Genomic DNA, 21,669 nt, shown 5'->3' with positions numbered 1-21,669 from the left:
GCCCAGGGGCCACATAGGAAGTTAGTCCGGCCCTGACCTTGCAGATTAAAGATATAATTTTAGGTTTAATAAAACATAAAAATCACATTAATGGTCAGTTTATAAATGTCCAGTTGATGCACAGGGTAGTTTCGTTTGTAATTTATCACTTTAACAAATTTGTGTCAGAGGGTCTTCACGTTATTTTCTTTATATAACTTGTTTTTAGATTCTTTGGGCGTGTGTATGTGCGCGCGTGAGCTCCGGAACGCGCCCACCCTTCAGAATACGTCATCACCAAAGCGCGTGTGCGTCCTTCCTTGTCGAGAGTTGTAGTTGTGAGAGCAGGACCAACGTTAGCTTGTAGTTTTAAGCCTCAGCAGGCTACATTAGCTGGCTAACTGGCTCCTACAGCTGGATAATTCATCGCTGTTAAACTCATATCACCTGAGAGCGGCTCACCTTCTGCCGAGGTAACGTTAGCATGAATATATGTGTTCATTACTTAATGTTTTATGACACCGAGGAGCTAAAATAAACACACGAGCTAACCATCCTAACGATAACTAACAGTTAGCTGCTGTTAGCTAGCTCGTTAGCCAACTATGTAACACCAGTTAACTTGATATTTTTAAACTATATCCCTGTTAATAGGCAGCTAAAGTCAACGTAGTATCTGTGTAGGTTGTCGTAATGATATTTAATTTTAGTCAAGCTGTTTCCACCGTGCCCAAATGGATTCTGTTGATCACCAGTTCGGGGATGGAAACATTTACTGTGCTATTACTCAGAGCCTGTGTGTGACAAGCCTCCAGTGTTTGACAGCTTCTTACACCCTGTTGTTACAACTTCCTAATGAAAGTTCTCATCTTGTTTTGTGTTTTAGATCATGGCAGATTTCTCGGTGAGTTCAAATGATTGCATCATAACGTGGTTAAGCGGTTGTTTTAGTGTATACAGAGAGAGTCACTTTCCATTTCTCTTTGGCTTCAGCTGTCAGATGCCTTAGGAGACGACACCCCGAGCGCAGCAAAGAAAATAGGGAACACTAACCCGACTGCCCCTGCCAGTAACCCTCCACCTCCTGCAAACCCAGGATGGCCAGGTTCAGCCCCAGGAGCGCCCACCCAGCCCTCTGCTCCGGGTGACTACTCTGGTGGGTCATCTGGCCCAGGGGCGCCAGGGCAGTTCCCATTTCCCTCTGGTCCTGGAGCACCAGGGCAATACCCCGGACCTCCTTCAGCACCTGGTGGGTTCCCCCCTGGTCCTGGGATTCCTGGACAATACCCACCTGCGCCAGGAGCTCCAGGGCAGTTCCCCTCCAGCCCCGGGGCCCCTGGGCAGTTTCCTGGGCAGTACCCCGGGCAGTACCCACCTGAAGGAGCTCCAGGACAGCTACCTGGAGGCCCTGTTTCTTACCCAACTGGACCATTTCCTTCAGGGCCTGGAGCCCCACCTGGGCCTTATCCAAATATGCCTTACCCAGGAAGTCAGCCAGGAGGAGGCAATGGGATGTACGGACCAGGTGGTCCAGGTGCATTCCCCCCTCCAGCTGGCCCCGGCTCTTTCCCTGCATACCCTGCTGGTGGCTTTCCTCCAATACCCCCTGGGTCATGGGGAGCACCTGCAGGTGGAGGCTTTCCTCCTGCTCCTGGCCCCTTTGGTCCTGGCCCTGGGCCTATGGGTCCATACGGTGGGCCTTCAGCTCCAGGAGGCATGATGGTGAGTACAAACACTGTTTACAAATAACTTTGCTTGCTTGCTGCATTTCTTTTCTGATGTGTGTTCTTCTGGTGTTCATCTCTCTTGGGGTGACAGTCTTTGGGAGTCAGGATAGGAAATTACAACCAGCCAAGTGTACATCTACACTGTCGGCCACTTTAGCAGGTCACCTATATCATATAATTAGATATTTAATTCTACTTGGGTTACTAGGTCTCCTCTAGAATATACAGTGTGACTAATGTGGTGTCGGCCTCGTACTAGTGCTGGTGGAAGTTAGTTAGTTTCCTGCCTTGTTGGGATTGACTGCAGGACGGCACAGTTTCAGCGAGGGCTGCATTGGATTATTTCTTCTGTATCTTGGGCTCTGCTGGGGTGCAAAACAAAACATAAAGCAGCATTGACAAATATTCAAAAGTAGTCATCAAAAATGTATTTTTCTCTTTCAGCCCAGATATAATCCACCATATAATTGAAAGCAATGAACTCAACTTTTCATTCGGACATGGACGTCACTTCCAGCATCAACATATGGTTTGATTAGGCTACATGAAAGTGTGGCAAAGACTATATGCACAGTATTTGGGTTTATTAAGGGGTTTTGTTCAACCTGCCTGGGGAATGTTTTGATTAAAATGAAGTGCAATATAATTTAGTGGTAAATATTTACACAGCTCATGTTTACTGTTCACGTGTGCCAATGTTTAATGTAATAAGACACTTATATATTCTCTGATAAAATCACAGTTTGATTAAAATTTGTATGCTCCACATTACCCTGTCACTTTTGTACATGGTTTCACTTCAAAGGTATTTTTGTCTGCTGTCATTTCTATCAGAAGTCAGTTTGTACAATGAATGGCTTGTTGTAGTAAAAAATGTTGAAAACTGATTTGACTTTACTTGGACTTTTTCTGTCGTCGTCTCGACTAGTCATTGTGAATTGCGTAAGAGTGCTGAGCTAAATGGAGGAGATGTGTGACTCATTGGGGTGTTGCATTAGGAATGTGGGCAGGGTCAACATTTTGAATAATGTTTAACTAAAAAAAATCCCCTCACTACTTTAACACTTCCAGGATATAAGTGATCGAATGTGATTCAACTTCTGGTCCTGGGGATATTTAAAACAAGATGAACACTGTTTCTATTTGTGTATTTCTGCTTAATAAACAATTTTTCTCAAACGATTTCTCTTTCAGCATTTCTTAATTTCTAAACAGGGCATGGTAAATGTTTTGCTGTATTTCTTACAGATGGTGCCGTATGATCTCCCACTTCATGCTGGGATTATGCCACGACTTGTAATCACAATAGATGCGGAGCCTGTTCACGGTGCAGACAGGTATGACCAACATTCATCCTCTAATTCAGCTGTCAGCGATGTTTTCTGTTTGAGAGACATCACTGGATGTCTGATAATTAACCTTCATTCATTTTAATCCTCCAGAACATGGCGGTGTTGTCATTTCATTAATTGAACAGTGGAAGAATAATTAGTTGTCAGCAGCGCTCAGTCTCAATTTCTTGTTCTTGCAGGTTCCAAGTTGACTTTATCAAAGGCCCAGATGTCGTCTTTCACTTCAATCCTCGATTTCATGAGCAAACAATTGTCAGAAACTCCAACCTGGGTGGATGTTGGGGGCCGGAGGAGCGGGAAGGAGGCTTTCCGTTTGTTCAGGGACGCCGTTTTGAGGTAAAGTGATGAGGAAATGGACCTGTAGCTAAGATTTGAAAACGCAGAAGTTCAGGGCAACCTCTCGCTCAACAAGTAGAGTGATCACCCCATGTAGGATGAGTCCTGATTCCAACTTGTGGCACTTTGCTGAGTGTCATCCCCTTTCCTGTCAGTTTCGAGCTGTGCCGTAATAAAGGCAAAACTCCCTAAAAAATCATCTTAAAAAGAAAACAGAAATGTCCATATTTTATACATAATTGAGCCTTTCAGTGTCACACCTTGGTGTTTTTACTTTGTGCTTGATTGGCCCTCTGCTGTGCGTGACTGACAACTTGAATGACATGTTTTTTTTGGCAGATGATATTTGCACCAAGGTGTCTGTTGCCAACAATGAACCCACTAGCTATTTACACCCATGGTGTAAATAGCTAATGTGGCTATTTATAGCCTGGGTGTATATTCCTGGGCCTGTTAGCGTTGTCAAATTATGTTGTTAATGAAAACAGGTCCATTCAGATATTCTGCTAAAGTTTATGGACAAAGTTTGCATTCAGCAGCTTTAAACATCCTAAAAAACGTAAAATAAAAAGTCAACTAAGTCTATAAATAACAAGCCAGCATGGACTCACAGGCCACGTAGCCACACTCAGCAATCAGAGAGGAGTCAGGTTAATTTCCAGGGCTGGTACCTGTGGTTATTCCACAGGCTAGTTAACATGTCGGGCAGGAAATCCAAAGTGTGGGATCATTTTGAGAAGGTGAAGGACAAACCCAAGGTGATATGTAAACTCATCTTCATTGGTCGACTACAAACATGACGTATCATCTGAAACATGGAAGTAGCTACATGCCCATTAGCCCACAGCGTCATTAACAGGCGGCTCGCTCAGTGTGTGACGTGCACTTGTAGATAAAATATAGGCCTATATTAATGAAGGTTCATTATTACGGTTCTGTATTTCTCTGTAATGTAGCACAGTGTTAACAATGTTACTGATACTATTCTTTCTCACACCACCAAAGTATATAATAATTAAATAAATATCGTAAACATGCGGGCAACTAGTCAACTAATGACACTAAAGGAGGACTGTTGGTGGACTAAGAATATTCTTGTGACGTGTTCAACATATTTAATCTGTGTCACACTTAAAAAGTGTTCAGAAGCAGTGTTATAGGTCTGTAAACTCTTGGCTAAACCGTTCATATCAGTGACAAGCTCAAGCCTTTAAGTCAGTATGACAGGAGTGTCAGTCTTCCAGGTGTGATACCTGTGTAACAGCTTAAACTGCACAAAGAATGACCTTTTTTTGATATTTTGTGTCGACGTTTTCCTGCAGTGTTCTGTCAGTTAAAATCAAGAATCTTATATTAGCTTTACGTCGATAAGTTACATTCTGGGCTCCAACCAACAGTTCTTGTCATTATCGATTAACCAGCAGATTATGTTCTAAATTATGATCTATAAAGTATCAGAAAGTAGTTAAAAAAATATGCAGATAATATTCTCCAGGAGCCGGAGATAATGTCCTAAGATTGCTTGTTTGGATTGTTGATTGCTTGATGGTTTGAAAAACTCAACAGCAGTGACTCTTTCCAGAAATCATGACCCAGTTACTCAAGATAATCCACAGACCTTGTTGTGAGAAGTTTCATGTAGGAACTATTTTCTTTCTACCGAACTACACCCTCCAAATGTGTCACTGCTCAGAAGGAAGAGTGCATCTACTGCTAGCTCACCTAGCATCACTGAGCTAGCTAACGTTACAGCTCAGCTGAGGAGGACTCCATTAAATATCTGCTGCTGTCACAAGCATGTGTCTCTTATCTGTGAGTAGATGTACTCTTCCTTCTGCGTGGTGATACAGTCGGTGGGTGCAGTTTGATAGAAAGAAAATAGTTCCCTCATGAAACTTCTCACAACAAGGTCTGTGGATTATCTTGAGTAACTGGCTTATGATTTCTGTGAAGAGACATTGCTGTTGAAATGTATTGATTTGAGGGTGAACTGTCACTTTAAAAATGTTTCTGATTGACTAATTGTTTCAGCTCTACTTTCAGTACTCTCGGTAATGTGGCTTGAGTGTCAAAGTTTTTATTCCTCTCCCTGCAGCTGAAGATCCTCGTTGAGGAGGACTCGTTTAAAGTGGCGGTGGACGGCACCCACCTGATGGAGTACGAGCACAGAGTCGGCGGGCTGGAGGAAGTGACCCTGCTGCGAGTGACTGGTGACATCGTCCTCCACAGTGCAGCGCCGAGCATGATCTGAGTCTCAGAGCTACTAAAGCACGTGCTGTAGAGGAGACCTGGGTCACACTTTACCACCGTATTTGAATCCCTTTCAAATACCATGATGGAGTTTTTGAGGCACAATAGTCAGCGAGGTGCAATCTTTACCCACCTGGCACTTGGTCATTTATTACAGAGCAGATGGCAGATTAACCCAGGTTTGCACACTATAATCCTTTCTGTTTTTTTCTGGATGATATCTCTTTCTTTTATGCCACTCACAATCCAATATATTTTATGACATAACAGTATCAAAGTAGTGAATGAGACAAACAGGCATTTTATGGAAGTACTAATTTATACCTGATGAAAAGATTGTAGGCCAAGTGGAACATATTTCCATTAGTATGCTGTATTTTGTTTACAGTACGTGTATGTTTATTATTTCATCCTTATATCAAGATCTTGATAAGCCTTTGTAATGCATGAGAGTGTGATGCTGAAATCAACTTCCCCACCTTATTCAGTGCTGTCCAACCCCCCCGCCCTCAGGACTCACTGGCCTGTTAACATAAAGTCGGCTAATGATGAGGTTTGTTAAACGTAATGATACACAGACAGCATTAATCCTCCTGAGCTCTCAGACTGGAAGGTCACGATACAAATTATTGATTTCATGTTGAAGTCAAATCAAGTGCTAAAAAAAGTGAAGCTCACATTAAAATGTTGGAAAGGGGCGAGACGGGGGATCTTATTTGTTGCCAAAGATACCAGTGGTACATTATTTTGAGATTATAGACTGATTACTACATAAAGGGCAACAAACAAATGACTGATGAAACTGTTTGATTCAGAATGTTGTACTGTTTTCATGAGCTGCCTGCCTGCGCACATAATAAATACTAGTTTCCCTGTTCACATTCTTTATTTCACTCCAACATGGAGGAAGCCAATCCTTCCTTGGCCCTCTGAATGTTGGTTTCACATTGTGTTCCCCTGATCTATTACAGTGATAGAATGTGTGTCATCTATAGGGCTGGGTGATATAGACAAAAACTTGTATCTTGTTATTTACAGGCTGACTGGTGATACGCAATATATATCCCAGTATTTTCTGTGATATTGGCCACAGGTTTTCAGTTACAGGTTTCTGTGAAGTGCTGTAAAACACACATTAAACATGGCTTAATAGAGACAATTTCAAACACAAGCACAAAAATCAGCTTCGCTATAACTTGCAGCATTCACAGATAAACACTTGTCTTTATCTGGACACAAGTAGAATTTTGAATGTAAGACTTCATTATGGGAGTAATTTTAGAATAAAATGGTAAAATATTCAATTACATTTTACAATGTATATTAAAAAACACTAAAGAAAGGAATAAAAACGAATTGTATTTACAGGGAAGATAAACAGTTACGTGTGTATACTGTATACAGAGTAAAAACCTATACACAGACAATGTACAATCAAATATTTAAAGCAGGATACAATAAAACAAAATGGCACTACTACAGAATAAAGTACATAAAAATAGCAATCAGGGAAAGAATAAAGCAGGAAGCTCAATGATATTTACCGGGAATATATACAGTTTTGTATATATATTTATGTAAACCTATACAGGTACACACAGAAATAACTAATATGAACAATGTAAGTTATATTACAAATAGAAAACTTTGGTTTTTGGTTTTTAAGGATTGTTATTAGGTAAATAAAATCAAGTAAAATAATACAAATATGGAATAAGATAACCAAAAATAATGTAAGATGAAAAAAAAACCATTAATGAAACTGATAAGACTTGTTGGAAATAAAATACAGTGCTACCATTAGAAAAATGTACAGATGCAGTGCGGTGTTATAGTCCAGTGTGCAACACGAATAAGACACACGTTTTATTGCCAAGTAGGTTAACACAAACATGACACAGAAAAATGTATAATTGAAAATATATAAGAAATGCATAAAATATATGTGTCAAAGTGGAAGAGCTGTACAGCTTTGTGCAGACGTGCAAACTATTGACCAGGGCATGTGCAAAAGTTCATGAGATAAGATAAAGCTTAACTTATCCTGAGGGAATTTGGTGCAGCAGCTGCAATACAAAGTTGGAGGAGTGCAGATACAAAGCATGCAATATACAAGGACTATAATAAAATAAAAAGCAATGTAAAGCCAATACACAATAGAATAAACAAGATAACAGTAAGGTTCAAATATAGAATATAAAAAGCAGTAAGCAGTAAGGTAGAAACTATAAACTTAACTAAGATGCAAAATATTAGAACTAACTCTCACACACAGCTAGCTTCACATGGTAAAGTACAAATGATATGTGCATGTGAGGAGAGAGTCATCTAAAGACATGTAGAGCTGAGGATTTAACTCAGTGGCGTAAGGTTGTTACTTTGGGCCCTAATGCACATTATCATGCACGTATCGTTTTGTCACATGATCAGTGACTTGATTTTGGATTACATCAACATACATAACTGTAGTTAAAAATATCAGAGATTGTTTATTTAATAGTTTATTCATAGCCATAGAATCTTTGATTTGTAGTTGATTTACAGTAATAGAACAAGCATATAATTTTGTTTTAGATGCTATTGACTCTTTTACAAAAAAGAAAAAATAAACACAACAGAGATGGGCACTGTTTTTATTTAATGACAATTCTTTGAACACAGGCATATTTACAAGCTGGCAATCACTCATAAGAGCCCATTCTCCACCCAACACATCATTGGAGGGCCCACTCCCTCTCTGGGCCCCCCACCTCACAGGCCCTAGTGCAGCCACACTGTGTGCACTGTGTATATTTACGCCCCTGATTTAACAATAGTTTAGTTCATGTATAGAAAATACAGGAAAAGAAATTAAAAGTTAAAACATTGTGCAGGAGAGGTTAGAAGCCAAAAATGACTTGATGCAGTGTCTCACTTTCCCTCATCCACCTCCCTGCTGTGTAATTCAAAGGTCGGCCTGCAGTCCCGCCTCTGTCCATCAGGGGGCAGCACAACCACAACCCACCGCCTGCAGTGCACCGAAGGAAGCAAATCGAAACTCCTCAATGAGTTCACCTTCAGATAAATAGTTTGTCCCCCTTTCTCTCAACTCTTATTTTAACCAACAGGTGTCCCGACAAAATGAATGGCTCTCTGCACTCCTCACCCGACGTGGTGGACATTAAGCTGAAGCGAGGACCCGCAGGTAAGAGCACCGGACAACTTGACGCACAGTTAGCATGTAGCCGTGACGCTGCTAGCTAGTTAGCTACGTAGCAGCAAAAATCAACGCTGTCAGGCTAGTGTGTGCATCCTGAAGCTAACGGCTAATTTGCGTACCAAAAATAACAAAACCTCACTCAACCATGTGTTATCATGTAGTACAAGTTAGGGAATAGAGCTGTGGGGGCTGACTGAGCTCTTATGAGTTAGTTTAATTAAGAAATAATGATTTAATTATGAACTTTGACGCTGTTAAAATCTTTAAAAGTAACGTTGCTGCTCGGCCTGTCAGATTGTAACAGGCTGTCTCTGTGTGGAGGAGCTGGACACTTAGGAAGGTTTATTTAGCTTCATTAGAGACTAATGTCAGATTTATACTTGTTATGTAACATTTAGTGAAGTGGCGTTTCTTTGAGCAGCAGCTCAGAGCTGGATTGACTTCTCTTGTACTTTGATCCACTGACATACATGTTATGATTGAATCAACAACCTCTGCCCAGGTAAACAACTGTGGAGTTGTCTTTATTGGATTTCACTGCAATACATCTGTCTCATGACAGTGTCTGTGTTTTTTTGCAGGCTTGGGATTCAATATAGTTGGAGGCGTGGACCAGCAGTATGTGATGAATGACAGTGGCATATATGTGTCCAAAATTAAAGACGATGGAGCTGCAGCTGTGGACGGAAGACTCCAAGAGGGGGACAAGATCCTGGCGGTAATAAACTCAGACTTTTATCAAGGGTGGAGGAGCTTAGAGTGAACCACAACTACATGAACAAAATTGTCACCACATGAACATGAATACCTTTTGAGCATGAACAAACAAAAATTGGATCAATATATAAACAGATATTTACATGTATAGACTGGAGAGTAGTAGTGACACTGGGATGTGTCTCTGTTGCACATTTACACAAATTCAGGTCCAAAGTTTGAGGCGTGCACTTTGCATTTTAGCCTGTTCTCAATAATCCTTCTTGGCTCTCAAAAGTAATTACGCTCATTCGAGATGAATTGCACCACGCCTCGAAAGTGGACGAGATCAGGTGGCTGCAGCAGGAGGTGGTGACAAAAAGCTGTGTTCAAGTCGGACAGTTTCCAGCAGCTTTCAGTCCGTACAGGAAGTCACAGAAACACTAACATCCTGTTAGATCTAATGCTGATTCTTTAAAATGTTATGAGACTTATATATCAGTTTGTTTTCAGTCTTCAGTTTCAGTTCAATTTAGCCTCTTAAAATGCTTTAGAAGCAATCTGTAATTCATGTTCATGGTTCAACCTCCATTTCACATGAATTCTCATGTAAATCAGCATCATATCAGTTTGCTGCTGCAGAGCAGATCTGTCCCCTCAACTACACAGGCTAGATAAATCGTGTCTGACTATTAGGTAAATGTAATTTTAAAAAAAATACAAGACAACAGCTTTCATGAAAGATCAGTCAGATATAGTCAGGGCTTCACATGTGTACAGATGTTATTGTAAGAATCCTCACATATTACCGACCACAAGTCTCTGTGATGCTAAATACTCAAAAAAATAAAACAAGTCGACAACTGCAGCAACTGGCTCTAAAAACTGCAGCTGCCTCAATCTTGCGAGATTACCGTTGTCCACTTTTGCATGATGTCAGAGCAGGTCGGGATGAACACAAAACAGAATGGACACAAAACTAACCGTCATGCATTGTGTGGTGATCACCGGTGATCGAATCTGTGCAAGCCTGGCTCATCTTGAATGAGCCTATTCCCTCCGTCACATAAATATTGTATACCAACTCAGTCCTTTGACGAACACTAGTCATTTCTTACTGGCCATCAACAGTATTCTCAACAAATATTTACCCTTGATTCTCCATTCAAGTTCCTCCAGTCTAATCAGGTACATCAGCTCAAGGCTAAAAATTATTTTGGTTAAAAAGATGCCATTAATTTCAGTCCAAAATAAAGCCATAGAGGGACAGCTCCAAAATATATGAAAATGATTAACATCTGCGTTTCCATGAGATCCCACAGTCAGTTTGATTTGAATAAAATTTCTTCTGGGCAGGAGTACAGAAATAACAAAGGACATTCTTCAAGCTAAATTATCTCCAGCTTGGAGAGCTTGTTGTTTTCCAGTGTGGTCTAAATATCTCTTCACATTTCTGTTGATTGTCACATTACTGTACTCTCTGTTTCCCACCTTATTTTGACTTAAACACAGTTTTTTTATTACGTTACTGGAGGCTCCGGTGTGGTTTTGAAATAACCTTTTTATAAGATTTGTCCTTGAGGAGGGTATTTTTGATATGTGTCATCGCTAAAACCTCTTTGGTTCCTGTCTTAAAAGGCATTAAATTTATTTCAGGTCTTAATTGGTATTAAAAACTAGACTTAATACTAAGCAACAGCCAGAAGAAGATTGTGGATGCAGCCTTTGTCAGTTACGCCCCAAAGCTATGGAACACACTACCTATAGATATCAGGGAAGCTAGCTCGCTAGATATCTTTATAAGAAAGCTAAAAACGTATCTGTTCACTTTAGACTTTAACTAGCTGTGACTTCCTGATACAGGTCTGAAACTCTTTCTACGCTTTTACTTTCTTTTTGCGCTTCACGCTGCTGCAGCTCCTTTAAAATCTTACTTGAGTTTAAGATTTATAGTTTTACAAGTTAATGATTTTATGAATCAGTTAATCCATGCTTATACTGTTTTAAATGTCCTTTTATATTGAATCGCCTTATTTGTCTGTTTTATGTCCATTATGTCTATTTTTATGTGAAGCACTCAGCGCTTATACTGCCCTTATTGTAAAGCACTTTGTGCTGCACTTCTTGTATGAAAGGTGCTGTATAGATAAAGTTTATCATTATTATTATTATTATTAACATTATTATTATTTAGCTAGCTAGCTGTTACTGTACCCTGGATGACATTGGGAAGTGCAACTTCAGCAAAACCATTTAACCAAATTTTTACTGCATTTTTGCCACAAGGCAATGCATTTGAGGCAGGGTGTGTTTCATGCAAAAAGTTTTTAAAACTCGACATGATGGGAATCAAGGCAGTGAAAACCCACATGCAGAGTGAGAATCACAAAATCATCAAGTCATATTTTATGTCACAAGAAGCGTGTGCAAAATTGTCCCTAATTCAGAGTAATGGATGTCGGTTTATGTTTTTCTTTGTGTTTACTTTTTCAGTTTTGGTTATTGTAAAATTCTTTTCAAATTTCATTCAAATTGGCATAAAATAGTCTTACAATATAATAAACTTGCCTTCAGCTGCAAGAACCCTGTTAAAACATTATTGTGCAGCCGCCCACCGCCACTTAAATGGCACTATTTGATTTACACAGGTGGGAGAGCTTTAATGTTGCAGCGGTTAAAGGTGGGGCTAATTTACATCCTGCTGGGTAGATTAACTGTCATCTTTAATTACTTGGTTATACTTTGTTCTACTAATCTGACTCTGTGAAGTAAATAAAGCTTTCAGATAAATGTTTTGAGTACAAAGTGCAATATTTGCCTCCAAAATGTGGTGGAACCTAAATATAAAGTAGCATGAAATGGAAATAAAATTGTACTTGAGTTAATGTATTTAGTTACTTTCCACCACTGTTGATATTTCCCCTGATTGAAATGAATATTAAAGTTAGAAGATAAAGTAGCAACTATTTTGACGATCCATTAATTGTTTGAGTCATTTTTCAAACCAAAATAATTATATCCATTCCCTTGTTTCAGCCTCTCTCATTGTTTTTGTTTCTTCTGGGTTTTGTAGATCAACGGAGTCAAGCTCGAGGATCTGACACACAGAGCTACGGTGGACCTGTTCAGGACAGCAGGCGAGGACGTGGAGCTCCGTGTAATGAAAAAGGTAAGAAACAAAACAAAAAACAAACATGCAACAGCACCTTTAATAAGGCGAAGCAGCCGTTCAGAGACACATTTCAGGCTGACTGGCTCAGAATATAACGTTATCCATGATTCAAAATGAAATGAGCTGCTTCATTTGTAAAACGTGCGGTGCTGCACCTTTGACGAGCTGATGTTACCAAAGGTCAACTGTAAGTCGCCGCTCAGATGGCGTTTCTCATTGCGAAAGGAAAAGAAAAAAGCATGGAGGCAGGAGAGAAGAGGGAGCCACCGAAAGAAAGGCGTAAGGACACTGATGCAGCTCAGAGAGATGACCAGTGGAGAAGAAGAGAAAGAGACATCAAAGTACAGAAGTGTATATAGTTCAGAGGAGAGCAACGAAATGCAGTGTGAGGTAAGAGTAGCTCCAGGTTGTGGTGAGTGTAGTTTAGCCCCCAAAAATCCCCCTATGTGAAGCGTTTAAAGCCCAGTTCAGACCAAAGATTCGCAACAAGATGAGTTGAAACAAACGTGCCGTTCTGCAACGTTCTAAAAACCTGTCGGTGAGACGGTGTATCATCTCTATGCAACAACTCTCTGTGCTTCTGTTCTGATTTGCAGCTTTTCAGGTTTATTTTGTGACTGAATATAATTTGTAGCGTCTTAAAATATGAATGAGGACAATGATAGTGAGGTACTGACTACAGCTGCATTTGTAGTAGTGATGAAACGGCAAAAAACAAACACAACAAGCATCAGATGGACTGTATTCATAATAAATACACCACAATAATATAAACCAGTGCCAATTAATCAGTCAGGGAGAATGTGTGTGTGGGGGGGGCATAAGCACATACAGCGAGCAGCAGCAGCGACCCACTGTCTGACACCGGCACACTGTGGGGACGGAACACCTGCTGCAGCAAGCAAGCGCGTCATCTGCAACTTTTCTCTGCAACGTTCTAAAACGGTTTTGTCTCGTTGTGAATCTTTGGTCTGAGCTGGGTCATGTCTGTCTCTTTCCCTGACCATAGACAAGTCACAACTAGTAAAGGGAAAAACAAATTCAGCTTTAAAACATTAATAGCTAAATGTTTTCTTCAATTCAAAATGAAACAATGGCCTACACAATAGCCAAACCTAATTAAATGGATTTTGCTGACTAGGGGAGCGTGGGGAACCTCCAGACGTGGAGTAAATTGTAACACAGACTTTTAGTAGTTACACAGGGTCAATCCTTTCGTGCTTCTGGCCATTTGACCACAATACCACCAAACAGTGGCTCACAATATTCCACCGAGACTGGACTTGTTTCAGCTAAGTTCATTGACAAAGAGTGTTTTTGGCTGATTTAAGTTAATTTCTTTATTTCTTCTATTCTGTAAGTCACCGAATCCAGCCATGTATCATCTTATTAACTGTCTTCTTGTCTAAAACATAGCACTGTTTTGAAGTATGTAACCAACTCCCAGCAAGTGTTAGCTAGACTTAATAACATTTCCATAGAGCAGGGTTAGTTATAACGCTGTGTTCCAACTAAACCTCCTACAGCGTATTTTTGCACTTCAAACTTACGTTAAATTTGACTTATGTCCTTAATTAAATGAGATATACTTTGCATTTTTTAATTTGTCAGATATCTTATTGACACACAGTCTCACAGTCTTAATATTCATAAATCCAATACTCCTATTTTGATGTATGGATCTAGGTTATCCAACCTATGTACATCTATGGGTCCAACCATGATCAATGATAGACGAACAGATGGATGAAAACCTGTACGGATACCTATTCTTCCACTGATGTAGATGGAGCAATAGGTATCTACAAGAATCTGTCCATCAATCTATCACAGATGATAAGAGTGAAATATATAATATCCACACATACTACGTATCCGTCTATGTGTTGATCTGCATTCATGAAACAGTGGTGGTCACATGAGGGATGTACAGATGTTTGGATACGTAGCATAGATAGATCCTTAAATGTTATCAACCTATAGTATATAGATGTAATTGTATTGAATTAATTGTGTTGTTACAATTGACCCCACCCACGAGGTCCATTTTAACATTTCACTTCTGCCATTTCTCTGCAAGTGTAGAAGAAAGGTAAGCTCTAGAAAAGTAAAACAACTGTTCATGTGTAGCAGAGATGTGTTTGTTGTTAAGGAAAAAAAAAATATCTCAAACAGTTTTAATAACATGTAGCCAAAACTAAAATGTGTTAGGTTGAACCCCGCTCTCCCCTACCTGAAATTGCACTTCTATTCCTTTTCCCTTAAGGTTAATATTTCATAAAAGTGTAGTCATTGTTGTTAGTGGAGGTGGTCCTTATTTAAGGAGAGGTTTCCACCTCTGCTTTAAACACAATGGTGAAGCCTGAAGAAGTCACGTAATGTGATATGAGTGAACTGTGTCCTGCTGAGGATTAGAGGTAATGCAACACCCAGCTCTACTTTCGATATCACTGTAGTTCCTCCTCCTACATCCTGGAGTTCCCCTGACTGACATTTCCTCAAGAAAATGAAAAATAAATCCCCAGTAACACCTGATATTTGTTCACAGCTGGCACGCTGTGAGCAAATATACACTCTGACACTTAGACTGTGAGACCTCTGAGACAGGTCTGAGACAGAAGACGTGTGTGACGTAGTTTTGACTGTTGTGATATATATGTAGTGTTTTTATTCTATTGATAGGAATACATGCATTAATGGTCTGAAATATACTGTTGTTACTTCAGATGACATTAATGCTTCTTGTGCTTTCAATGGGTTCACTAGTGTTGTGTCAGAAGATGTCACCAGTAGCAGGGGAGTTTATCTCTACTCACATTGGATGTAGTGGAATGAATGAAACACTTTCAGTCGAGCCTCACTTCTGCTTTGCAAATCAAAATCTGAAGGCACACACTCATCAAATATTTATTGAGAAAATGATTCAAAGATTTGTTTTTAAATGTTTTAAAATTACATCAAAGCACCAATAACACATCCATTTAAACGAGAAATAATGTAAGATAATGTGTCATACACTTATTATTCCCTCGCATAAATGGTGACAAATAGGTTTTGTTTTTTTGCAAAGATTTGTTTTTATTAACAGATGCTCAAATTACAGTGCAGTAGCAGTTCCAAAAAAATTAAAAAGAAAAAGTGAAGGGACAAAGATACTAAAAACATAAGAAGAGACAAACTAATCAAAAAAAACCAACACAGATAGAAAGAAATATTTAAATTAAATATATACAGAGAGGATGTACTAAAATGCAATGTTAGAACATTTAATGTACAAACATGTATTAATAAGTTCACAAATGGATCCAAATTGATCAAAGTCGGGAAAGAAACACAAGATGTTGTTCAGCATCAACCCCCCCCAACCCTTTATTGTTCTCTATTTTGGTCATTTATGAATAGACTAAAGTTGCCTCTTTATCAGGAAACATAACTCAGCTGCAGCCGACAACTTTATAAACTCTCCAAAACCAATAATGTGACATAAATGCAAAGCTGTTTTGAATCCCTTCCTCAGGCTCTCTTGTTGTCCGTCTTTACCCATTTACTTCCTGGACTCATTGTGTGTGCAAACATACAAAACTATGTGTAAATGCCTTCCAGGAAAGACTGTCAACAAGCATGTGTCATTATTCCTATTGAAACAATTCATGCCTCTAACCCCTCTTTATGACTCGAGATGTGGTCAGATGATACTTTGAGTATAACTCAGTCGTTAGACCAGGGACACTCAACCTGCTTTACCTGGGGGCCACTTTTGCAAAATGACAGGAGGCCAGTTAACAAACAACCATTAATCATATTTATCAGTATAGGTAATAAATTAAGTGCATCTTTTCAACCTTTCATTGTTTGCGGTACCTAATCATCTTTGACAAGAGGCAAATCCAGTCGCAGCAGCCCTGCACAGGTCAGGTGTGGTGTACACAGAGGTGTTTCTAGATTTAGGGACATTCAGGGCTTAGTATGGACCTCTGTTCAGGGGGATCGTCCCCTGGCACTTTTTTTTATGGATAAACATCCTCTATTTCGATGCTTTTTATTCACTCTGACACCGTATTTACATTTAAAGTACCAAAAAAATCCCAGTGTGAATCAGTTTATTTTCACTGTGAATTAAAAAATTGTTGTGGGCCAACTAGCACCCCACTGCGAGCCAAATCTTGACTGTAAGTTGAGTTTCACTGCTTTAGACTGTGCTGCTAAATAGTGACCGTGTTAAGGCCCTGATCACACAGAAAGTGTATGCCTGGAAACAGCCATCATGGAGGAGAAGCTCCTGGACCAACTGGTGGTACTCTCCATGATCCACCCTCTTTTTTAGGGTCTCATGTACCCACACAGATCTCTGTTTATCTGCTGACAGCCTCTCACCCTCAACCAGAGCTACAGACAGTACTCTCTGCCTCAACATATCAGGAACTAGATACTGATTGCTGTCAAATAAATAAAATAAAAAATTGGTAGATTGATTACACAGGAACGTTGGTGTAAGGAGGTGATGGAGTGGTTGCCTGGCAACAATAAAAAGGTGCAGCAAACATTTTTTTACTAGTGGCATTCAGTTAAAAAAGCGTTTCCCTGTCTGTGTGATCAGAGCCTAATGCAACAAGTTATGAAATTCAAGTTTGCTCTAATCCAGTGAGCGATGTTGCTTATTAGTCATTACATTTGAAAGATTTAGCAGAAAATAAATCCAACTGAATGAGTGTGTCAAGTATGTGCAAGCTGATGCCAGTGCCACACTGGGATTAAATCATATCAGTCAGACAACATATGCTTTGGAGAACGGCCAACAATAACATCAAGTAAGTTTTAAGTGAAGTGATGAATCATACACAAAGATTCCTGAACCTGAAAGTGTGTCCAACACCAGAACGTGCAGTAATCCAAACACAGAGTAGCTGACTCCTCTCTGTCTACACTTGTGATTTAAAGAGTAACAGGTGCATTTCTATATAAAATAACCTCCAGTGCAGCTTTAACATGTATCCTTGTTTTTATATCTGTGTCTTACAGTTGCCCCATCACATGAACGGACCCATTGGCTCACAACCCGAGCACAAATCCTCCATGTCTTCTCTGGGAATACTGCTCGCTCTAGCGGGAGCCGCCTCCATCTTCGCATTCATTTACATGCGGCACCTCAGAAAGCACTTTTAACGAAGCCGACGTTGTCTGTATATTATTTTTAAGATCCAAAACTTTGCAAAAGGCCAAAGAAAAGAAAGAGGGAACAAACTCTGAGCAGTAGACGATATTTTTTTGATTAGTAGCTGTTTGGTGTCACTGATGAGTTTCTCCATGTTCATGTGTATAATGTGATTAATGGTAGCTTCTTGACATCTTTTCCTATGCAAACAGATGCTCTCTTACCACAGAGATTACTTTGAATAGGTAACTTTGTGATTGTAAAGAGTAGAAGGAGGATGTGACATTCCTGCTGCTGGGCTGAGCTGGGCTGAGCTCAGGCAGAGACAAACAGCTGCCCGTACACAGAAGTTGTATGCAGAATACTATTAAATCCTCGGGTCAGGTCAGACTGGCTCGAGCGTTAGGGTCCACTTACAAACTGAAAGACAGTGTTGTGTTCAGTCGCTCGTTGGCCTCTCTGTACCTCCATCTCTGAATGGCAGATCTGTGTGAGGGCCGACGTGAGAGGAACTCCCTGTGCTTTCAGTTTGTCAGTGTTTAAAAATTAATGGGGTTGATTTTCATTTTGCGCTGTTGCACAGAATCATGGGAGGAGTGGCATCCTGCAGTTAATGTGATAAATTGTGTCTGGTAATGGACTTCAGAGTGCCTTTTTCTGCCTATTCTAAGTAATGGTGGTGTTTGCTGCTCCTGATCTTGATCAAAATGAAAATCAACCCACAGCGTCCATTAATACATTAGATTAAAGGATGGTGATAATCTCTGTTTTCTAAATGTCAACAAATCCCATAATAAGCACCAAACCACAGTGGTTTAGCCCGTCTCTTAATACTTTCTGACTTCCTCACTCTGTCTGTTGCGCTCAGCCTCAAGTACATTTGTTCCGAACGTAAATCTTTAAGAATACGTCATGAACATAGATGCGGTTTTGGACCGGAGGGACTTTTTACAGTCCTAAGAATCCTCCTTTTTGTTGTGTCTGCACCGCAAGAACAAACTGGTCTCACTCCAAGAATGTCAAAATATGCTGCTTAGGCATCTATGTAAGACGCACTGGGCCTTCCACCAACACCTCAGAGCAACAGACGTAGTTTAAAGAGCATAAAAGTCCGCTCAGGTTTGGTGGGAGGGGAGGTGGACAGATCCAAAAATTGCCAGACACTGACCCAGGACACTGGCGTTCGAGACCAACACACAACATCAGTTTCAGCGTCTGTGCAACTCAATGCTGGGTGGTTTTTAGCGACACACTGCCTTTCCGGCCACGTTTGAGCCACTGCACTGGGTGTTTTTTGGCAGCATCTGCGACCTTTTCCACACCATAACCAAGTAGTTTTGTAGCCTTAACCAACCTAACCACAAACCCCTACTGCGTCAAGATACAACGGAAAAGGCTGCCTCTTGTGTCATCTTAGTCACACACACAGCTCCTGCCCAAGTGCCAAAGTATGATCAGTAGGAATGAGATCGCATTGGCAAGAACCAGGAATGATCGTAGTTCTTAGAACGCAATTTTGAGGGACTTTTGTAGCACCTATACTCTTCCAGCACAAGAGGAACCTTGATTGGTCAAACGCAGCCAATGCAATATTGGCAAACGCCATTTTTAAAAAATCATTAGCCGAGTAAGACAGCGCAAAACTATAACTAAAAACAAAAAAAATATAACGTGCTTTTGACTCAATGTGAAAGTGAAGTTGCTGCATCAGCTGCTAGCTAGATTACATTACATCACTTTAGCGTTACTATTGGTGGTGCGAATGCGAACAGAAAAAAAGCCTTTGAATGTATGTTTGTTTGAAGGAGCTATTCAGTGGGTAGTTAGAATCATTTTCAAAAATGACTCGGTTGATTCCTTAAACAGGTGGGCACTGTAGGTTTTAGCTAACGTTACTCAAACAGGAGAAAGTGTTGAATTTGTTGGGGACTATTTTTAGCTGCGGATTAATACACATTTGGTGCACTAGTGAGTGTTTACAGCAGCAGAAAGGTGTTTATGTGACTGACTTCGAATACACTACTATGTACATATCCATCATATTAAAGGATCCGGTCCAACAGTGCAGCTCATTGATGTGTTTTTAATAGTTTTTGGACGATGATGGAGCACTATGGCACAGAGCAAGAAGATGTATCAGACTGTTGTTGGTTTTGGTCTTCCAATGGGGTTTGTTGACAATGTGAAAAATACATATTATAACCAGATTTATCCTTTAAAGCAAAATACACTTGTTCAAAGTATCGCCAAGTAGTTTCACTTTGAAGAGTTTATTATAAAGTGTCGCACGGTCACTCAGGGTGAGCCATCAGATCTCTATCTAAGAAACAATTCATGCCGCAAACACATATCACGCCGCGAGCGGTTCATTTTTTTAACACTCAGTCACAGACACTCTAAGAGACGCTGCCATGTTTGTGTCGTGTGTCACCGCCATTTCAGACATTCTCCTAATTTTGCATGGAGGCCAGTGCTTATAATCACACCACACCTTCTGCTAAGTGACTGATGAAAATGGGAGTAGGTTGTGACGGAGGACATTTGTGTTCATTTGTGTGAAGGATCAACAGCTTAATACTGAAAAGCAGCTTGAGCCAGCTCTATGTAAAGGAGAGGGTTTCTTTTTTTCTTTTTTGTTAAGAAATGAGTTGCTGTCAACAATGTAAAATGTTTTTTTGCACTAGCCACAATCATGGAACTTCTTCAGTAACTTCCATAGAACAGATGAATAAGTGAATTGTGTGTGCTGGGTGTATTTGTCCACATTTGTCAGTCTGCAGCGCAGCTATCATGCAGTTATCTCTGACCGTATGTGGCTGTCGTCGTCTGTAAATACATTTCATGTCGCTCTGCTGAGTGGGATTGTGAATATGTGCAGTTTGCCAGAAAAAAAACACAGATCAGAAGCACTAATAAATTATGCAAAATACTTTGTGTTTTACATCCAAGCACCTACTGTATTAAAATTCATGTTGAATTCACCTGCTGTTGGCTGTTTGGATTTTTATTTAATGGCATGAAATACAGAATGTTTCACATCAATCTGGAAATACGAGGGGTGGGGCTCACCAGTTGCCCATGATACAATATTATCATGATAGAATATTATTGCCATTTTGAATATGTTGTGATATGCTGAGTATTGGGATAAACTATATTGTGATTAATTGCCTTTTTTAGCTATAAATTATGTCCTCAAAGGAAAAATTTGTCAACATCTGTTTATCTAACAAGATAAAGTTTTGAGTCTGTTCATCTCACTTTAATAATTTTTATTGCAGTAAAATGTATCTAATAGACTGAAAGAGCAACTAGTTCTGTTATACAAGTAGGTTACCAAAAGTTTTATTTGTTTTTGTGATATTAATAATTTATATAGTTCAAAAATGGATATTTGGCACCCATGTAACAATACCATATAGCCACACAAAAATATCATGATACTATGCTGTATCGATTTCTTTCCCACCCTTAGTAAATACCACTGTTTTTGATGAACAAACATTTAAAATTTTGGAAAGACAAAAAAAAAAACAACCTCCAGGGTGTCTGCAGGTCCTCAAAAAGTCAAAACATGTTTTAAATTTAATTTTCTAAATATTAGGTTTAATAGTCAAAATTTGTGAGGTCTTTAAGGGAGATTTATACTTGTACGTCAGCTCTGTGCAGAGCCTACGCATGTGGCCTACACCGTTGTGAGCATTTATACTTGTGCAGTGGCTTGTCTGCATCACTCTGCAGTTACACCTCCAAAACACTAGTTAGCAGCAGAGGTTTCTGTGAAGTGCTGTAAAGTTTAGTTGAGA

General features: G+C 39.8%; 2 protein-coding genes across 4 annotated transcripts; both read left to right on the top strand.

Moving 5' to 3' along the window:
* The first annotated feature begins 286 nt into the window (after positions 1 to 286).
* lgals3a (lectin, galactoside binding soluble 3a) lies at positions 287 to 6,521 on the top strand. Of its 2 annotated transcripts, XM_050062005.1 has the most exons (6): positions 287 to 452; positions 866 to 883; positions 973 to 1,701; positions 2,955 to 3,043; positions 3,238 to 3,394; positions 5,490 to 6,521. In XM_050062005.1, exons 2-6 carry the CDS (start codon positions 869 to 871, stop codon positions 5,643 to 5,645), a joined length of 1,146 nt encoding a protein of 381 aa, XP_049917962.1. In that variant the 5' UTR covers positions 287 to 452; positions 866 to 868; the 3' UTR covers positions 5,646 to 6,521. The 2 variants fall into 2 exon arrangements, with proteins under 2 accessions (XP_049917962.1, XP_049917963.1); XM_050062006.1 differs by lacking the exons at positions 2,955 to 3,043; positions 3,238 to 3,394; positions 5,490 to 6,521 and adding an exon at positions 2,151 to 2,594 and having other exon boundaries at positions 289 to 452.
* Positions 6,522 to 8,628: 2,107 nt separating this feature from the next.
* synj2bp (synaptojanin 2 binding protein) lies at positions 8,629 to 20,844 on the top strand. 2 transcript variants are annotated; one of them, XM_050062923.1, is made up of 4 exons: positions 8,629 to 8,828; positions 9,425 to 9,561; positions 12,613 to 12,708; positions 12,937 to 16,765. In XM_050062923.1, exons 1-4 carry the CDS (start codon positions 8,765 to 8,767, stop codon positions 13,159 to 13,161), a joined length of 522 nt encoding a protein of 173 aa, XP_049918880.1. In that variant the 5' UTR covers positions 8,629 to 8,764; the 3' UTR covers positions 13,162 to 16,765. The 2 variants fall into 2 exon arrangements, with proteins under 2 accessions (XP_049918880.1, XP_049918881.1); XM_050062924.1 differs by lacking the exon at positions 12,937 to 16,765 and adding an exon at positions 17,731 to 20,844 and having other exon boundaries at positions 8,634 to 8,828.
* Positions 20,845 to 21,669: the final 825 nt, after the last annotated feature.

The sequence above is a fragment of the Epinephelus moara genome, chromosome 14 (genome assembly GCF_006386435.1).
Source record: "Epinephelus moara isolate mb chromosome 14, YSFRI_EMoa_1.0, whole genome shotgun sequence".
In the NCBI taxonomy this organism is placed as follows: Eukaryota; Metazoa; Chordata; class Actinopteri; order Perciformes; family Serranidae; genus Epinephelus; species Epinephelus moara.
The sequence above is the reverse complement of the archived record's forward strand: the minus strand, read 5'-3'. Positions and strand labels throughout refer to the sequence as shown.